Below are 15,948 nucleotides of genomic sequence, written 5' to 3'. Positions count from 1 at the left end.
ATTTAGCAGTTTGCATTGTCTTATAGTTCTCCAACTCCAGACAAGACTGTGCATTCTCAAAGTATGGCATGCTGATAGTGGAATTATGCATCTGTTGTTTTTAATTTGTTCTCTTAGTTAGAGGTTACAGAATAGAGAAAAGTATAGAGGAATACAATTGTTGCACTTTATTTGTAGTATAAAACTATGAAAAGGCGGCACTGATAGTTCAGCTTCATCTGCATTGCAGTGATTAGTCATTTGGGTGAAAACTGAGACTTTACACAAAGTCAGGTAACACCACTGATAATGGCATAATTTTGACCCAACTCATTGTACCCTCAGAGGTCAGAACTGTTATGCACCTGCTGTGACAAAAGCTAATACTGAATGTCTGAGTAATCATCAAAAGCCAAATTTGGCATGTAAAGATTTTAAATTGGCAAGGCATAAAAACTACCCCTAAACATTTATTATGAGCATTTATGCAGCTAATAGCAATAATATACTTTTATAGCATGGCGGCCAGTGGCCTGGAAACAAAAGACTTTGTAAGCCATTTTGAAGATACTACAATATTCGATTGTATAGACTAAGTTCAATTATATGACCACTGCGTGGTGAGTGAGGTTATACGACTAAATCAATGAGGACAATAGCACTATTTTGAAATGGCTGTTGCTGTATGTACATGTCATATATAAACAAGAAATTAAAAACTAGCTCAACACCTACCATACTTTGTGGATCAGGAGCTATTTTTTTCTTCAGGGATGATCAAAGCATAAACAAATAGCTTTTAACTGGGTGGATATCAAATAAATAAATACAGGGATAGCCTATTTAAAACAACAGAGACCTTGTATTTGTGAAATTTTAACAAAACTTAACCCTTGAAAATAGATTTAGTATAGTGAAGAATAGGAATAATGCCTCAGTACTAGGAATCTACTTAGGAACATTATGCTATAAAAAAAAACATATTACAACATCAAATATTCAGTAATTTAAGAATGATTTCTCTCATATGTATTTCAAAGCTGCTCTTGCAAATAAGACTCTAGTGTAGATGCATATTAAAAACTTGTCTCATAACCTCTTAACTTTCTGAGCAGAGAGGATAAACAAAACAACAAATTAATAAACACCATGAAATGATACCAGAACACTATTCTAGAGGAACATCTAAAATTTTGTATAAAGTCAAAGAGATCAGATCAATAGAGAAGCATAAAGATATGCCATCAATGACAAAAACATAACAGGGCCTTACTTTTAGGGAATCTTGTTGTTAACCAAATAATTTACAAACTCTGATGAACTTTTCCTCAGAGTCTAGTCAGCAGACTGCAGTTGTAACACATGAAAAATCCAAACTCTAAAGTCAACCAAATCTCATGTCTGAGGTGCATATGAAGCAATTCTGAATCCAATTTACATTCAGTAGTAACTTCAACAGACAACTTAACAAGCAGTGTGATGTTCATAGCCAGCACTGAAAAGTCAGTTACGCGTTTAGATAAGTGTGCATAACATTTAATCGATGATGCATTATAAACCTCTATAGAAACAATATCCTATACTCTTAAACTAAAATTTAATTGTTCTTATGCATAAAACAATCCACACAGCGTAGGAGCCACACAGCGTAGGAAAATATAACTGCATATCCCAGAAAAGTTTATAGTCCTGTTAACATTTTTCTTTTCGTTTTAAGGAACACAAACACCTCAGTTTAGGGATTTTAATTTGTCGATTTAGAATTAAAAGCCAAATTTCAGGAGCATAGCCTGCCTTGTTTTCAGTATCAGCCTACCCCATTAAACTGGTTATTTAAAGTGATATTTGATGGTGAAAATAAGTTGATATGACTTAGTAAGGCTGGAAGACATGCACACAAGAGCCTGGTTCAAAATATGTCCTCCTACCTCCAGAGTCTCCAAAGAATCTCCAAAAGCTTCAGCAAAGCCTGATGGACTTTTCTTCAGAGTCAGGTCAGCAGGCAGCGTGTTGTCATTGTATGATGTCACAAACTTAAAGTCACTGGTTTTAGAACCTGTAGTCAGGTACGCGTCATAATTGTAAGCACTGCGTAAAGTTCCTGTGCCATCAACATCTGCGTAATTAGGAGGGAGATAACCGCTGGGAATGGCAACTGCTCCATCAAACAACAGTCTGGGCTTTCTCCTGCGACAAAACCTCAAACCCAGGATGATGATGATGAAAGTCAGAAAAAACGTGGACACAGACACCAGCGCGATGATCAGATAAGATGTCAGTTTGGAATTGCTCTCATTATAAGACAGATCCTTCAGTTCCGGCACCTCAGCCAAGTTATCAGAAATGAGTAAATACATGGAACAGCTGGCAGACAAGGAGGGCTGTCCGTTATCTTTCACTGCTACTACAAGGTTCTGTTTCATGCTGTCAGAGTCAGAAATGTCCCGCTGTGTTCTGATCTCTCCGCTGTGGACACCAATGGTAAAAAGTCCCGGATCAGTAGATTTGACTATATAAAAGGACAGCCAGGCGTTCTGTCCGGAGTCCGCGTCCACTGCAATCACTTTGGAAACCAGAGAGCCTCCGTGTGCAGCTTTGGGGACCAGCTCGGTCATGAAGGAGTTGCTCTCCTGGGAGGGGTACAGGATCTGAGGAGAGTTGTCATTCACATCTGAGATGAACACACTCACGGTCACGTTGCTGCTGAGAGGAGGAGAACCGTTGTCTCTGGCCATCACGTGGACTTTAAAACTCCTGAACTGTTCATAATCAAACGACCTCACAGTGTGGATCACACCCGTGTCTCCGTTCACAGACAGATAGGAGGACACCGGGGCACCGTTCACCTCACCAGCTAACAGAGAATAAACCACTGTACCATTCTGTCTCCAGTCGGGGTCTCGAGCACTAACGGAACATAAAGTGGAGCCAGGTTTGTTATTCTCACTCACATATGCGTTGTACGACTGCTCCTCAAACACAGGTGGGTTGTCGTTGATGTCAGCTACAGATAACTGAACACATTTAGAGGAGGACAGAGGTGGAGAGCCCTCGTCAGTGGCAGTGATTGTAATGTTGTAATCAGACACTAGTTCGCGGTCCAGTTGTCCTGTGGTCACCAGAGAATAATAGTTTTTAATAGATGGAACCAGCTTAAAGGGGACACCCTGCTGAATGAAGAAGCGGACTTGCCCGTTACTCTCAGAGTCTCTGTCCTGCACGTTAACGATTCCTACCTCTGTACCTGCTGGTGAATTTTCTGGTACTGGGTTTTTCAGGGACTTAATAGTCGTTATGGGGGCGTTGTCATTGACATCTGTAATGTCAATAATTAAGGTACAGGATGAGACCAACCCAAGACCGTCTTTGGCAGTAATTTGCATTTCATATGACGACAAGTGTTCGTAATCTATCGGTCCACTTACTCGGACTTCACCACTTTTCTGATCAATAGAAAACACGTTATGACTTTCATCTGAAATGTGATCAAATTCGTACGTCACTTCTCCGTTGACTCCTTCGTCTGCGTCAGTCGCGCTTACTGTGATCACAACTATGTCTAACGGGGAGTTTTCAGGTAGACTGGCTTCATAAACGGCCTGACTAAATACTGGTGCGTTATCATTGGCATCCAGCACGCTAACATGAATAACGGCAGTACCCGATCGCTGAGGCGTGCCCCCATCTGTTGCAACAAGCACAATCGCTAGCTCTTGTTTTTGTTCTCTGTCCAACTCTTTTTGTAGAATTAACTCGCTGTATTTTCCTCCTCCACCTTTTTCAATAACATTCAATCGGAAATATTCATTTGTTTCAATACTATATCCCTGGATTGCGTTTTGTCCGATATCAGCATCATGGGCTTCATCTAAACGATAGCGACTTCCTTTCGCTGCAGATTCACTTATTTCAAATTTGATTGTATCCTTCTTAAACTGCGGTGAATTGTCGTTGATGTCTTGAATGTGGAAGCTAATGCGATGCAGCTCTAAAGGCTCCTCCAACACAAGCTCTTGTTTTAAAATGCAAGTAGATTTTTTGCCACAAAGACCCTCTCTGTCAATCCTCTCGGTAACAATCACATCTCCAGTACTCGTATTAATATCAAAATACCCTTTGTTCTTCCTGTCAACATCAATACGAGCCTTTCGAGTAGCCAGTTTTCCCACCTCAATTCCTATATCCTTTGCGATATTTTCGATAACAGAGCCTCGTTTAACTTCTTCCGGAAAAGAATAAGCAACATCTCCACAAACCGTTTGCAGCGCCAGTAGAAATACTCCCGAGAAGACGACGAGCCAGAACCCCGGAGATGCTTTGTTTTCCATTTTCCTTTTAAATCGATAAGGAATCCGCCAAGGGCAAGCCTTTTGGAATAAAAATGAGGAGTCACCAGAATCCTCTTCGGACTATGTATGCAATTCCAACTAGAAACGTTGCTACCTCGCTGCTTTTGTCTTTGAAAAATCGGTCAAGATCTAGAAACGTTTACACTGTGCAGAATAACAAATATGACCCTACTATGTATGTTGGTGGACAGCGACGCTATGAGAGAAATATTAGTATTGCAAACGCATTAAATCATGAGAGTCCTCTCAGGATAAAGAAGAAATGTATCCCGCCCTACAAACACATTTATTTTATTTTATTTTATTTTATTTTATTTTATTTTATTTTATTTTATTTTATTTTATTTTATTTTATTTTATTTTATTTTATTTTATCAGCACATAACCTTCAGGTAGGAGATTTCTGCTGTACATATTAATATTGGCATGTTTGGAAAGCACGTAGTTAAAACAAAAGAGGAGAAGGTGAATCTAAGTTAGCTTCACCAACATGGACAGGTACACATCAATGCCTGCGTGGCAGCAGGGCCATGCTTGAAGAAACTGCCATACGAAGTTGAATACTGACAAATTAACGTAAGGATAAAAAAAAAAAAAAAAAATAGCGGTCTTATTTGCGACGATGGTGAAATCAGAATAATAAAAACAACAGCAGTAGCATTCCAAATGCTCATTGGGAGATAATATGGGCATTGGTGACAGCACTGAAGAATTACACGAGGGAGGGGAATATAACGGTTCAACCAAAATTAAAAACGAACAAAAATTGAACTGTACACTTTACAAGGCCTACATCAATACGCTGATTGCAATTTATTTGGACTAAAGCTGCATATATTCAGCTGTAGATGAATTTGATGTTAATCGAATCTCATACTTCTTAAGTGATTAGAAAGAAATTCAAATATACACTATATTTACTGCTAGATTTAAGTGACAACTCAACAAGAAATGTGGCATTCAAACACAGTACTGAGAAGAAAAAACAGCGCTTGAATGAGCGGATATAAAGTGTCTTTAATTATTCTAAACCAAAAAGCCACAAGAGAAACTATATGGATATGTTATCTCATATCTCCAAAAGTTTATAAAGCTTTTCATTTTAATTTTTTTCTTAATTTTTTCCCTATTTTAAAAACCACAAAAGAATAACTGAAAGTTTGAGACTGGCCGTTAAGTTTCAAGGCCAGTTCAAAGTTAAGACATTTTTTAGTTTTTGTTTCTGTATCAGCCCTATTTAAAAAAAATAAATAAATAAATAATTAAATTAGCATATTAACAGTGGAATATTATAGACTTTCAACACTATTTATATCAATTTGCTGAACACTGAGGAACATGAACAAGTGACTTAATTCGGATTCAAAAGCAAAAAGCCTACCTCCAGGGGGTCCAAAGAATCTTCAATAGTTTTAAAAAAGTCTGATGGACTTTTCTTCAGAGTCTGGTCAGCAGGCAGCGTGTTGTCATTGTATGATGTCACAAACTTAAAGTCACTGGTTCTAGAACCTGTGGTCAGGTACGCGTCATAATTGTAAGCGCTGCGTAAAGTTCCTGTGTCATCAACATCTGCGTAATTAGGAGGGAGATAACCGCTGGGGATGGCAACTGCTCCATCAAACAACAATCTGGGCTTTCTCCTGCGACAAAACCTCAAACCCAGGATGATGATGATGAAAGTCAGAAAAAACGTGGACACAGACACCAACGCGATGATCAGATAAGAGGTCAGTTTGGAATTGCTCTCATTATAAGACAGATCCTTCAGTTCTGGCACCTCAGCCAAGTTATCAGAAATGAGTAAATACATGGAACAGGTGGCAGACAGAGAGGGCTGTCCGTTATCTTTCACTGCCACTACAAGGTTCTGTTTCATGCTGTCAGAGTCAGAAATGTCCCGCTGTGTCCTGATCTCACCGCTGTGGACACCAATAGTAAAAAGTCCCGGATCTGTGGATTTGACTATTTGATAGGACAGCCAGGCATTCTGTCCGGAGTCCGCGTCCACCGCGATCACTTTGGACACCAGAGAGCCTCCGTGTGCAGCTTTGGGGACCAGCTCGGTCATGAAGGAGTTGCCCTCCGGGGATGGGTACAGGACCTGAGGAGCGTTGTCGTTCACATCTGAGATGAACACACTCACGGTCACGTTGCTGCTGAGAGGAGGAGAACCGTTGTCTCTGGCCATCACGTGGATTTTGAAGCTCCTGAACTGTTCATAATCAAACGACCTCACAGCGTGGATCACACCCGTGTCTCCGTTCACAGACAGATAGGATGACACCGGGGCACCGTTCACCTCACCAGCTAACAGAGAATAAACCACTGTACCGTTCTGTCTCCAGTCGGGGTCTCGAGCACTAACAGAACATAAAGTGGAGCCAGGCTTGTTATTCTCACTCACATATGCGCTGTACGACTGTTCCTCAAACACAGGTGGGTTGTCGTTGATGTCAGCTACAGATAACTGAACACATTTAGAGGAGGACAGAGATGGAGAGCCCTCGTCAGTGGCAGTGATTGTAATGTTGTAATCAGACACTAGTTCACGGTCCAGCTGTCCTGTGGTGACCAGAGAATAATAGTTTTTAATAGACGGAACCAACTTAAAGGGGACACCCTGCTGGATGGAGCAGCGGACCTGTTGATTTTCCCCCGAGTCTGCATCCTGCACATGAATGATGCCCACCTCTGCACCCGATGATATGCTCTCGGGTATGCGGTTTGATAAAGAACTGATATGGATGACTGGGGCGTTATCATTGACGTCAGTTATATCTATTACAACTTTTGTTTCTGTAGAAAGGCCATAACCATCTTTCCCTTCAATTAGCATTTCAAACTTCGACTCTTCTTCGTAATCAACATTTCTTGCAAGTATAATTTCTCCTGTATTTTCATTTAAAGAAAATATTTCCTTTGCTGTATTACTTATTCCGCTGAACTCATATGTTACTTCACCATTAACTCCTTCATCTGCATCTGTAGCACTCACTGTTGCAACTACTGTATCTATAGGGGAGTTTTCAGGAAGAGAAGCCTCATAGATTGTATGAGTGAAAACTGGGGCGTTATCATTAGCATCCAGTACTGTGATTTTAATGACTGCTGTGCCTGATTTAGGAGGATTACCACCATCGACGGCTGTCAGCAATAAAACCACATCTTGCTGCTCTTCACGATCTAATTCCCTGTCTAAAACTAACTCGCTGTATTTTGTGCCGACGGCATTCGTTAGTACGTTCAGAGCAAAATAATTATTCCTTTGCAAAATGTAATTCTGAACAGCATTTTGTCCGATGTCTGCATCGCGTGCCGCATTTATTCTGTAGCGAGAACCTTTCGGAGCTAATTCACCAATATCCAATTTAACGACATCTTTAACAAAAACTGGTGGATTGTCATTTACATCCTGAATTTGCAAAGATATCCGGTGCGATTCGAGTGGATCTTCGAGTACAAGTTCACATTTTAAATTGCAAGAAACCTTAGCTCCGCATAGCTCCTCTCGATCAATCCGATCACCAACGACCAGTTCTCCAGCATCAACGTTTATCTCGCAGTAACGTCTACGGTTTCCTTCAAGAGCAATCCGAGCCTTCCTAGCAGAAAGACTGCTTACTTGAAGCCCAAGGTCCTTGGCTATGTTTCCAATCACCGATCCGTGTTTCATTTCCTCGGGGAAAGAATAGCTCACATCGCCATAACACAGCTCTACTGCCAGAAGAAAACACACGAAAGTCCAGACAAGGTTCACCGAAAACACGAAATATGCCATCACTCAAAAAATAAACTGAATTCAAGGAGTACAGTGCAGTGGCAAACAATAAGCTTTAACACTGTGGGTGGAGACGCTTGATTGTCTCATCTGTAGCCTGTTTTACAATTTTCGATTGGTAGACAGCGACACTCGCTGCATCCTACAAGCATTACAAAATAGCCTCAAGTTGATGAAAAGCAAGAAACTCAGCTAATCGAAAGAGACTTTATCCCAAGAAGAATGACAGACGACAAAAGGCACTTTCTATTGATTAATTTGGTTCTGTTTTATCTGTTCAGAGCCATCAACCCCACGGTACGTTAGCAATATAATGTACTACTGGATTGTATGATACTGTTGCTACAAACATGTATTTCTTGTTTATAAATGTAATTGAGCAAAAACCTGTAGAAACTCATAACAAAAATCGTCAACCTGAAACAACATCCAAGCAAAAATTAGGCCTAAAATAAAGAGTTGCTGAATACACAATTCTGCTCTGTAACAAAAGACGAAACTATTATGAAGGAAAAAATATTTTTTTCTCATTATTATATTATTCTGCAAAGTTTTTTGTTTTGCTTTGTTTTTGTTTTTTGTTTTTTTTAATGAATTGGTAAATCCAACTGCAGAATTTCGTTGAATAATTAACACAACATATTTGACTGTGAGTATATTCAAGAAAACATTGTAATAATAATCACAACAAACAAAACGGAGTTTTATGATGTATGACGGCAAACGTTTACAGTATGCGCTCTACCAAACTAAGAGTTGAACCTTAGGAACATTCACAGTGAAAAATCCAGTATTGTGTCGTTTATTTGTGTAATTTTTGTTTCTTTTTTCTTCATTAATTAATTAATTAATTTATATATTCATTCAGTTGAAATCAGGCCAATGACATGAACTGATATTAAAACAAAAATGACAAGTTAGTAGTGAAATTCTCGGTTAATGATGTTATTGGGAGCTTTACTAACTCAAGTTCATGCATTTTGTAATATACAGTATTTTCATTTATGAAAAGAAAAAAGTTTTATGAAAATAGTTAATTTGATTAAAAGAAAATGATACCGAAGATGTGTTTCCGAAGTAAGTTGAAATTTTGTTGCATAACATAGGTGTAACGGCGTCAACGTGGTATTCTTACCTGGGGAGGGTCGTCAGACTCCCCAAAAGCCTCGAGAAAATCTGATGGACTTTTCTTCAGAGTCTGATCAGCGGGCAGCGTGTTGTCATTGTATGATGTCACAAACTTAAAGTCACTGGTTCTTGAACCTGTGGTCAGGTACGCGTCATAATTGTAAGTGCTGCGTAAAGTTCCTGTGCCATCAATATCTGCGTAATTAGGAGGGAGATAACCGCTGGGAATGGCCACTGCTCCGTCAAACAACAGTCTGGGCTTTCTCCTGCGACAAAACCTCAAACTTAGGATGATGATGATGAAAGTCAGAAAAAACGTGGACACAGACACCAGCGCGATGATCAGATAAGAGGTCAGTTTGGAATTGCTCTCATTAAAAGACAGATCCTTCAGTTCTGGCACCTCAGCCAAGTTATCAGAAATAAGTAAATACATGGAACAGGTGGCAGACAGAGAGGGCTGTCCGTTGTCTTTCACTGCCACTACAAGGTTCTGTTTCATGCTGTCAGATTCAGAAATGTCCCGCTGTGTCCTGATCTCTCCACTGTGGACACCAATAGTAAAAAGTCCCGGATCAGTGGATTTGACTATATGATAGGACAGCCAGGCATTCTGTCCGGAGTCCGCGTCCACCGCGATCACTTTGGACACCAGAGAGCCTCCGTGTGCAGCTTTGGGGACCAGCTCGGTCATGAAGGAGTTGCCCTCCGGTGAGGGATACAGGATCTGAGGAGAGTTGTCATTCACATCTGAGATGAACACACTCACGGTCACGTTGCTGCTGAGAGGAGGAGAACCGTTGTCTCTGGCCATCACGTGGACTTTAAAACTCCTGAACTGTTCATAATCAAACGACCTCACAGCGTGGATCACACCCGTGTCTCCGTTCACAGACAGATAGGATGACACCGGGGCACCGTTCACCTCACCAGCTAACAGAGAATAAACCACTGTACCGTTCTGTCTCCAGTCGGGGTCTCGAGCACTAACAGAACATAAAGTGGAGCCAGGCTTGTTATTCTCACCTACATATGCGCTGTACGACTGTTCCTCAAACACAGGTGGGTTGTCGTTGATGTCAGCTACAGATAACTGAACACATTTAGAAGAGGACAGAGGTGGAGAGCCCTCGTCAGTGGCAGTGATTGTAATGTTGTAATCAGACACTAGTTCACGGTCCAGTTGTCCTGTGGTCACCAGAGAATAATAGTTTTTAATCGAAGGAACCAACTTAAAGGGGACACCCTGCTGGATGGAGCAGCGGACCTGTCGGTTATTCTCAGAGTCTCTGTCCTGCACGTTAATGATGCCCACCTCTGTACCAGTTGGCGCGTTCTCGGGTATGGGATTAGACAGTGATTTTAAATAAACTACAGGGGCGTTATCATTTTCATCAGTTAGCTCTATGTAAACTTTTGCAGACGAACTTAATCCCAGACCGTCATTGGCTATGACTGGCAGTTCAAATGCATTCTTTTTCTCAAAATCAGTTGTACCAATTACTCTGATTTCGCCAGTTTTAAAATCAATAGAAAACACCCTTTCATCGATATCTGACACATGGCCAAAGTCATAGGACACCTCGCCATTCACCCCCTCATCAGCATCTGTAGCGCTGACTCTAACCACTACAGTATTAAGAGGAGAGTTTTCGGGTATGCTGGCTTTATAGACGGCTTGGCTGAATACTGGAGCATTATCATTAGCATCCAGTACGGTGACATGTATCATAACAGTACTTGATCTCTGTGGTGAACCACCATCAACAGCTGTGAGAGGTAAATTAATCTCTCGCTGTGTTTCTCTGTCGAGTTTGTGATCAAGAACAAGCTCGACTTTGTTTGCATCAACCATTAAAATAAAGTTATCATTTTTTTGTAGACTGTACCTCTGAACAGAATTTTTGCCTATATCCGCATCGTGCGCGCCCTCTATTCGGAAACGAGTCCCCTTTTCTGCTGACTCACTTATTTCCATTTTAATGGAATTTCTTTTGAATTGTGGAGAGTTGTCGTTTATATCTTGAACGTGTAGATTTATACGATGTAGTTCTAAAGGATTCTCCAGTACAAGTTCTTGGATTAAAATGCATGACGGTTTCGTGTCACAAAGACTCTCTCTGTCAAGCCGCTCGGCAACGCTCAAATCTCCCGTCTGTAAACTAACGGCACAAAATCGTTCGTTATCTCCTTCTGCGTCCACACGGGCCTTGCGAGATGACAATGTAGTAATATCCAGACCGAGATCCTTAGCTATATTTCCAAAGACAGTTCCTGGTTTCAGCTCCTCTTGGATAGAATAGCTTACTTCAGTACACACGGATTGCAGCGCAAGTATACAGACGACAAAGAGGGTAATCAGGCCAGGCTCTAAAAATCCACTGTATTCCATAATTACAAAAACAGAAACATCCGCCAGCAAAGAAAAGCTTTAACGGAGTTAGTTCACCTCTCGAACGCGTTTGCGATGGAGTGAATTAAACAAATCCAAATACAGAAATCAGCAATGCATTCCAATGGTTCCTTCCAACACAAAGCGTAGGAACAATGGGTGGAGACGATGGCGTTGGCGTTACAATGTTTCAAAGTAATCTGGTAGACAGCGACACAATGTGTTCATTTCAGACAGAACATCTGGTAAAATACCAGATTGACAGGTTAATGACGTGATGCAACTATTTCACATATAAACACGATTAAGCACCTTAATATATTAAATTGTATTAATTTCATTAAAGCAAGTAACTACAGCCACAGTTTCTGCTAGGATCAAAGAATCTGTTGAGTACTGTGATGGAAGTAAGTAAAACCATGTTGCAGTGCACACTTATAACGTTGTTTTAACGCCAGTGACCGCAGGATTTAGCATTTACCTACAAAATTGCAATATTGTGTTATTTAGTTTAAATTGCGATTAAACTTTACATTTTCTCTGCGAGTAAATTTGAATGAAAATAGCAGCATGTAAAATTTGTCTCCAAACTACTTTCCATATGGTCGACTTCTATGTGTTCAGCACCATGGACAGAGTCTACTCAAATGAGTCCTCACACTCAGCTTGTATAAAAGAAAAATACAGTCTTTGTCAGTAAGTTACAACATTTTAAAAGAAGAAAAGTCAAAGTAGCAAATCACTAGTCATATGGCAGCACCTCTAGTCCAAAGAGCATGCCCATTACTGTTGGTCGCAGTTAATAAATAACTTTAATAAACTTGTAATACTGTACTAACTTGGAATCAAACTATTCAAGGGATGCATGTAGCTATAGGGCCATTTTAGCAGACTTGCCAAAAAAGAAACACAATATACTTGTATTTACCAATGATCCTCCTCTGAAAGCACAATACCTATTGTTTTAAACATTTCTCCATAAACAGATGAGCTAAAGCTTTCTGGGAGAATCCTGTTGGCTCGTGTTATGTCTGTTTATGGCCTTACGGTATCTGTTCAAAGTGAGTTATTACTCAAATAATTCTCTACTGAGAGTGCAATAATAATCAATCTGAAGATGATCCATTGCTGAAAGGAAAACAAGTAACATCATAAAGAAGGGATGGGGTTCTAAAAAGTAAGTAGACAGTTAAACTTTTTCATCTTCCAATGAGAAAAATATTTGGAAGACAAAACAATATAATTCCACTATTTCTAATTGACATATAACATACTAAGTTATTAGATAAATCAGTAACTTGATGCCAGTGGAGCAACAACACCTAAAAGCAAACGGATCTGATAGATAAGAAATAAGGGTTGATGGCAGAAAAACGTATTTATGCTCATAAGACAGTACTGTGCATCTTTAAGGTCTGCATTCTATTGTTGTAAAACGTGATAAGTTGAAACATAAAATATACAGAAAGCAAATACAAAACAAATTCTAATAAGTAGTAATTAGTAATTTCTGACTGGAACATGGGGTCCATAAGTTTTTAAAACAGGGCTAACTGTGAAACTTCAGCTATAAAAGACAAATCAAGTGTCACTATCGGCAATTTCATTTACAACCTCCGCCATGTAACTTGAGACTTAATTAAAAGTTTAAAATATACTGCAGAAGAAGAATAAACATATAATAATAATGGTTGAATATTTTCTGACAATATGTTCTGGCAAGTTAATTTTGAATGGGATGTGAACTAATTGTTTTCATATGATAAATGTTAGTTAAGAACATTTGATATAATAGTATTTAAAAAAAACTAACTGCAATAGAACGTTGCTCGAAATTGGCAAGTACCATGTAGAAATTGACATGACACGTTTGTCAAAAAAATCCTTATTTCAGTCTTTTCTTACCTGGGGAGGGTCGTCAGACTCCCCAAACGCCTCGAGAAAATCTGATGGACTTTTCTTCAGAGTCTGATCAGCAGGCAGCGTGTTGTCATTGTATGATGTCACAAACTTAAAGTCACTGGTTCTTGAACCTGTGGTCAGGTACGCGTCATAATTGTAAGTGCTGCGTAAAGTTCCTGTGCCATCAACATCTGCGTAATTAGGAGGGAGATAACCGCTGGGGATGGCCACTGCTCCATCAAACAACAGTCTAGGCTTTCTCCTGCGACAAAACCTGAATCCCAGGAAGATGATGATGAAAGTCAGAAAAAACGTGGACACAGACACCAGTGCAATGATCAGATAAGAGGTCAGTTTGGAATTGCTCTCATTATAAGACAGATCCTTCAGTTCTGGTATCTCAGACAAGTTATCAGAAATAAGTAAATACATGGAACAGGTGGCAGACAGAGAGGGCTGCCCGTTATCTTTCACTGCCACTACAAGGTTCTGTTTCATGCTGTCAGATTCAGAAATGTCCCGCAGTGTCCTGATCTCTCCGCTGTGGACACCAATAGTAAAAAGTCCCGGATCAGTGGATTTGACTATTTGATAGGACAGCCAGGCGTTCTGTCCGGAGTCCGCGTCCACCGCGATCACTTTGGACACCAGAGAGCCTCCGTGTGCAGCTTTGGGGACCAGCTCGGTCATGAAGGAGTTGCTCTCTGGGGATGGGTACAGGATCTGAGGAGAGTTGTCATTCACATCTGAGATGAACACACTCACGGTCACGTTGCTGCTGAGAGGAGGAGAACCGTTGTCTCTGGCCATCACGTGGACTTTAAAACTCCTGAACTGTTCATAATCAAACGATCTCACAGCGTGCATCACACCCGTGTCTCCGTTCACAGACAGATAGGAGGACACCGGGGCACCGTTCACCTCACCAGCTAACAGAGAATAAACCACTGTACCGTTCTGTCTCCAGTCGGGGTCTCGAGCACTAACGGAACATAAAGTGGAGCCCGGTTTGTTATTTTCACTCACATATGCGTTGTACGACTGTTCCTCAAACACAGGTGGGTTGTCGTTGATGTCAGCTACAGATAACTGAACACATTTTGAAGAGGACAGAGATGGAGAGCCCTCGTCAGTGGCAGTGATTGTAATGTTGTAATCAGACACTAGTTCGCGGTCCAGTTGTCCTGTGGTCACCAGAGAATAATAGTTTTTAATAGAAGGAACCAGCTTAAAGGGGACACCCTGCTGGATGGAGCAACGGACCTGTCCGTTATTCTCAGAGTCTCTGTCCTGCACGTTAATGATGCCCACCTCGGTACCAGTTGGCACGTTCTCTGCAGTGGGGTTCATCATTGACTTTATATATATTACTGGTGCATTGTCATTAACATCGGTGATATCGATCATTACTTTAGCGTCAGATGAAAGCCCATAACCATCTTTGGCCTCTATACGCATCTCATATTTTGAATTTGTCTCAAAATCAACCATTCCTATGACTTTTATCTCTCCTGTTTTACTGTCCAGAGAAAAAACCTTTTTAGCTCTTTCTGTAATGCGATTAAATTCGTACGACACCTCCCCGTTCACTCCCTCATCTGCATCACTTGCGCTTACAATTACAACTAAAGTGTTCAGATTAGAATTTTCAGGTAGATTGGCTTTGTAAACGGCCTGGTCAAACACTGGCGCGTTATCGTTAGCATCCAACACAGTAACGTGTATAACGGCACTTCCTGACCTCTGTGGATTCCCACCATCGACTGCAGTCAGGATGAAATTTAAATCGTGCTCCTTTTCGCGGTCTAGCTCTTTATCGAGCACCAGCTCGATGCTCTTAGTCCCATCAACATCTTCTCGAACAGATAAAACAAAATGGTCATTCTTTTGTAAACTGTATTGTTTGACTGCGTTCTGCCCAATATCTGCATCATGTGCTTCATTGACGCGGTATCGAGCTCCTTTAAGTGCTGATTCTCTTATTTCCAACTTAACTGTATCTTTAGGGAAAACAGGTGAATTGTCGTTTACATCCAGAATAAGCAGTGAAATACGGTGCAGCTCCAAAGGGCTCTCCACGACTAATTCAAATTTAAGCATGCACGAAACCCTCTCCCCGCACAGCTCCTCCCTGTCAATCTTCTCCCTGATGACAAAATTTCCAGTCTTGAGGTCAATGTCGCAGTAATGCTGGTAGTTTTCCTCTGTATCAATCCGGGCTTTACGAGTGAACAATTTTGCTACTTCCAGGCCGAGATCCTTGGCAATATTCCCAACAATGGATCCCGGTCTCATCTCCTCCGGTGCAGAATAGCTGAGGTCTGCAGCGGTTATCTCGAAAAACAGAGCAAAGCCGAACACAAAACAGAGTGAGGCTTGTCTTTTTAGGGCCATTTTTTCACCCAAGAAAGACACGAATA

General features: G+C 40.7%; 1 protein-coding gene across 6 annotated transcripts in view; it reads right to left on the bottom strand.

The window, feature by feature from the left end:
* LOC116335353 (protocadherin gamma-C5-like) overlaps nucleotides 1-15,948 on the bottom strand; it is a 281,881-nt gene that overhangs the window by 250,373 nt on the left and 15,560 nt on the right. Inside the window, exon 1 of one of the 6 annotated variants that reach the window (XM_039618285.1) lies at nucleotides 13,532-15,942. The exons of 2 other annotated variants lie outside the window; for them this stretch is intronic. In XM_039618285.1, coding sequence (XP_039474219.1) covers nucleotides 13,532-15,922 — 2,391 coding nt within the window. In that variant the 5' untranslated portion in view covers nucleotides 15,923-15,942. Of the gene's footprint in view, nucleotides 1-1,907; nucleotides 4,422-5,709; nucleotides 8,112-9,241; nucleotides 11,642-13,531; nucleotides 15,943-15,948 lie in introns of those variants that run through there. 3 more of the 6 variants (XM_039618296.1, XM_039618276.1, XM_039618258.1) reach the window with 3 other exon arrangements.

This window comes from Oreochromis aureus, linkage group 2 (assembly GCF_013358895.1).
Source record: "Oreochromis aureus strain Israel breed Guangdong linkage group 2, ZZ_aureus, whole genome shotgun sequence".
Lineage (NCBI taxonomy): Eukaryota > Metazoa > Chordata > Actinopteri > Cichliformes > Cichlidae > Oreochromis > Oreochromis aureus.
This window is presented reverse-complemented; position numbering and strand designations above follow the sequence as displayed.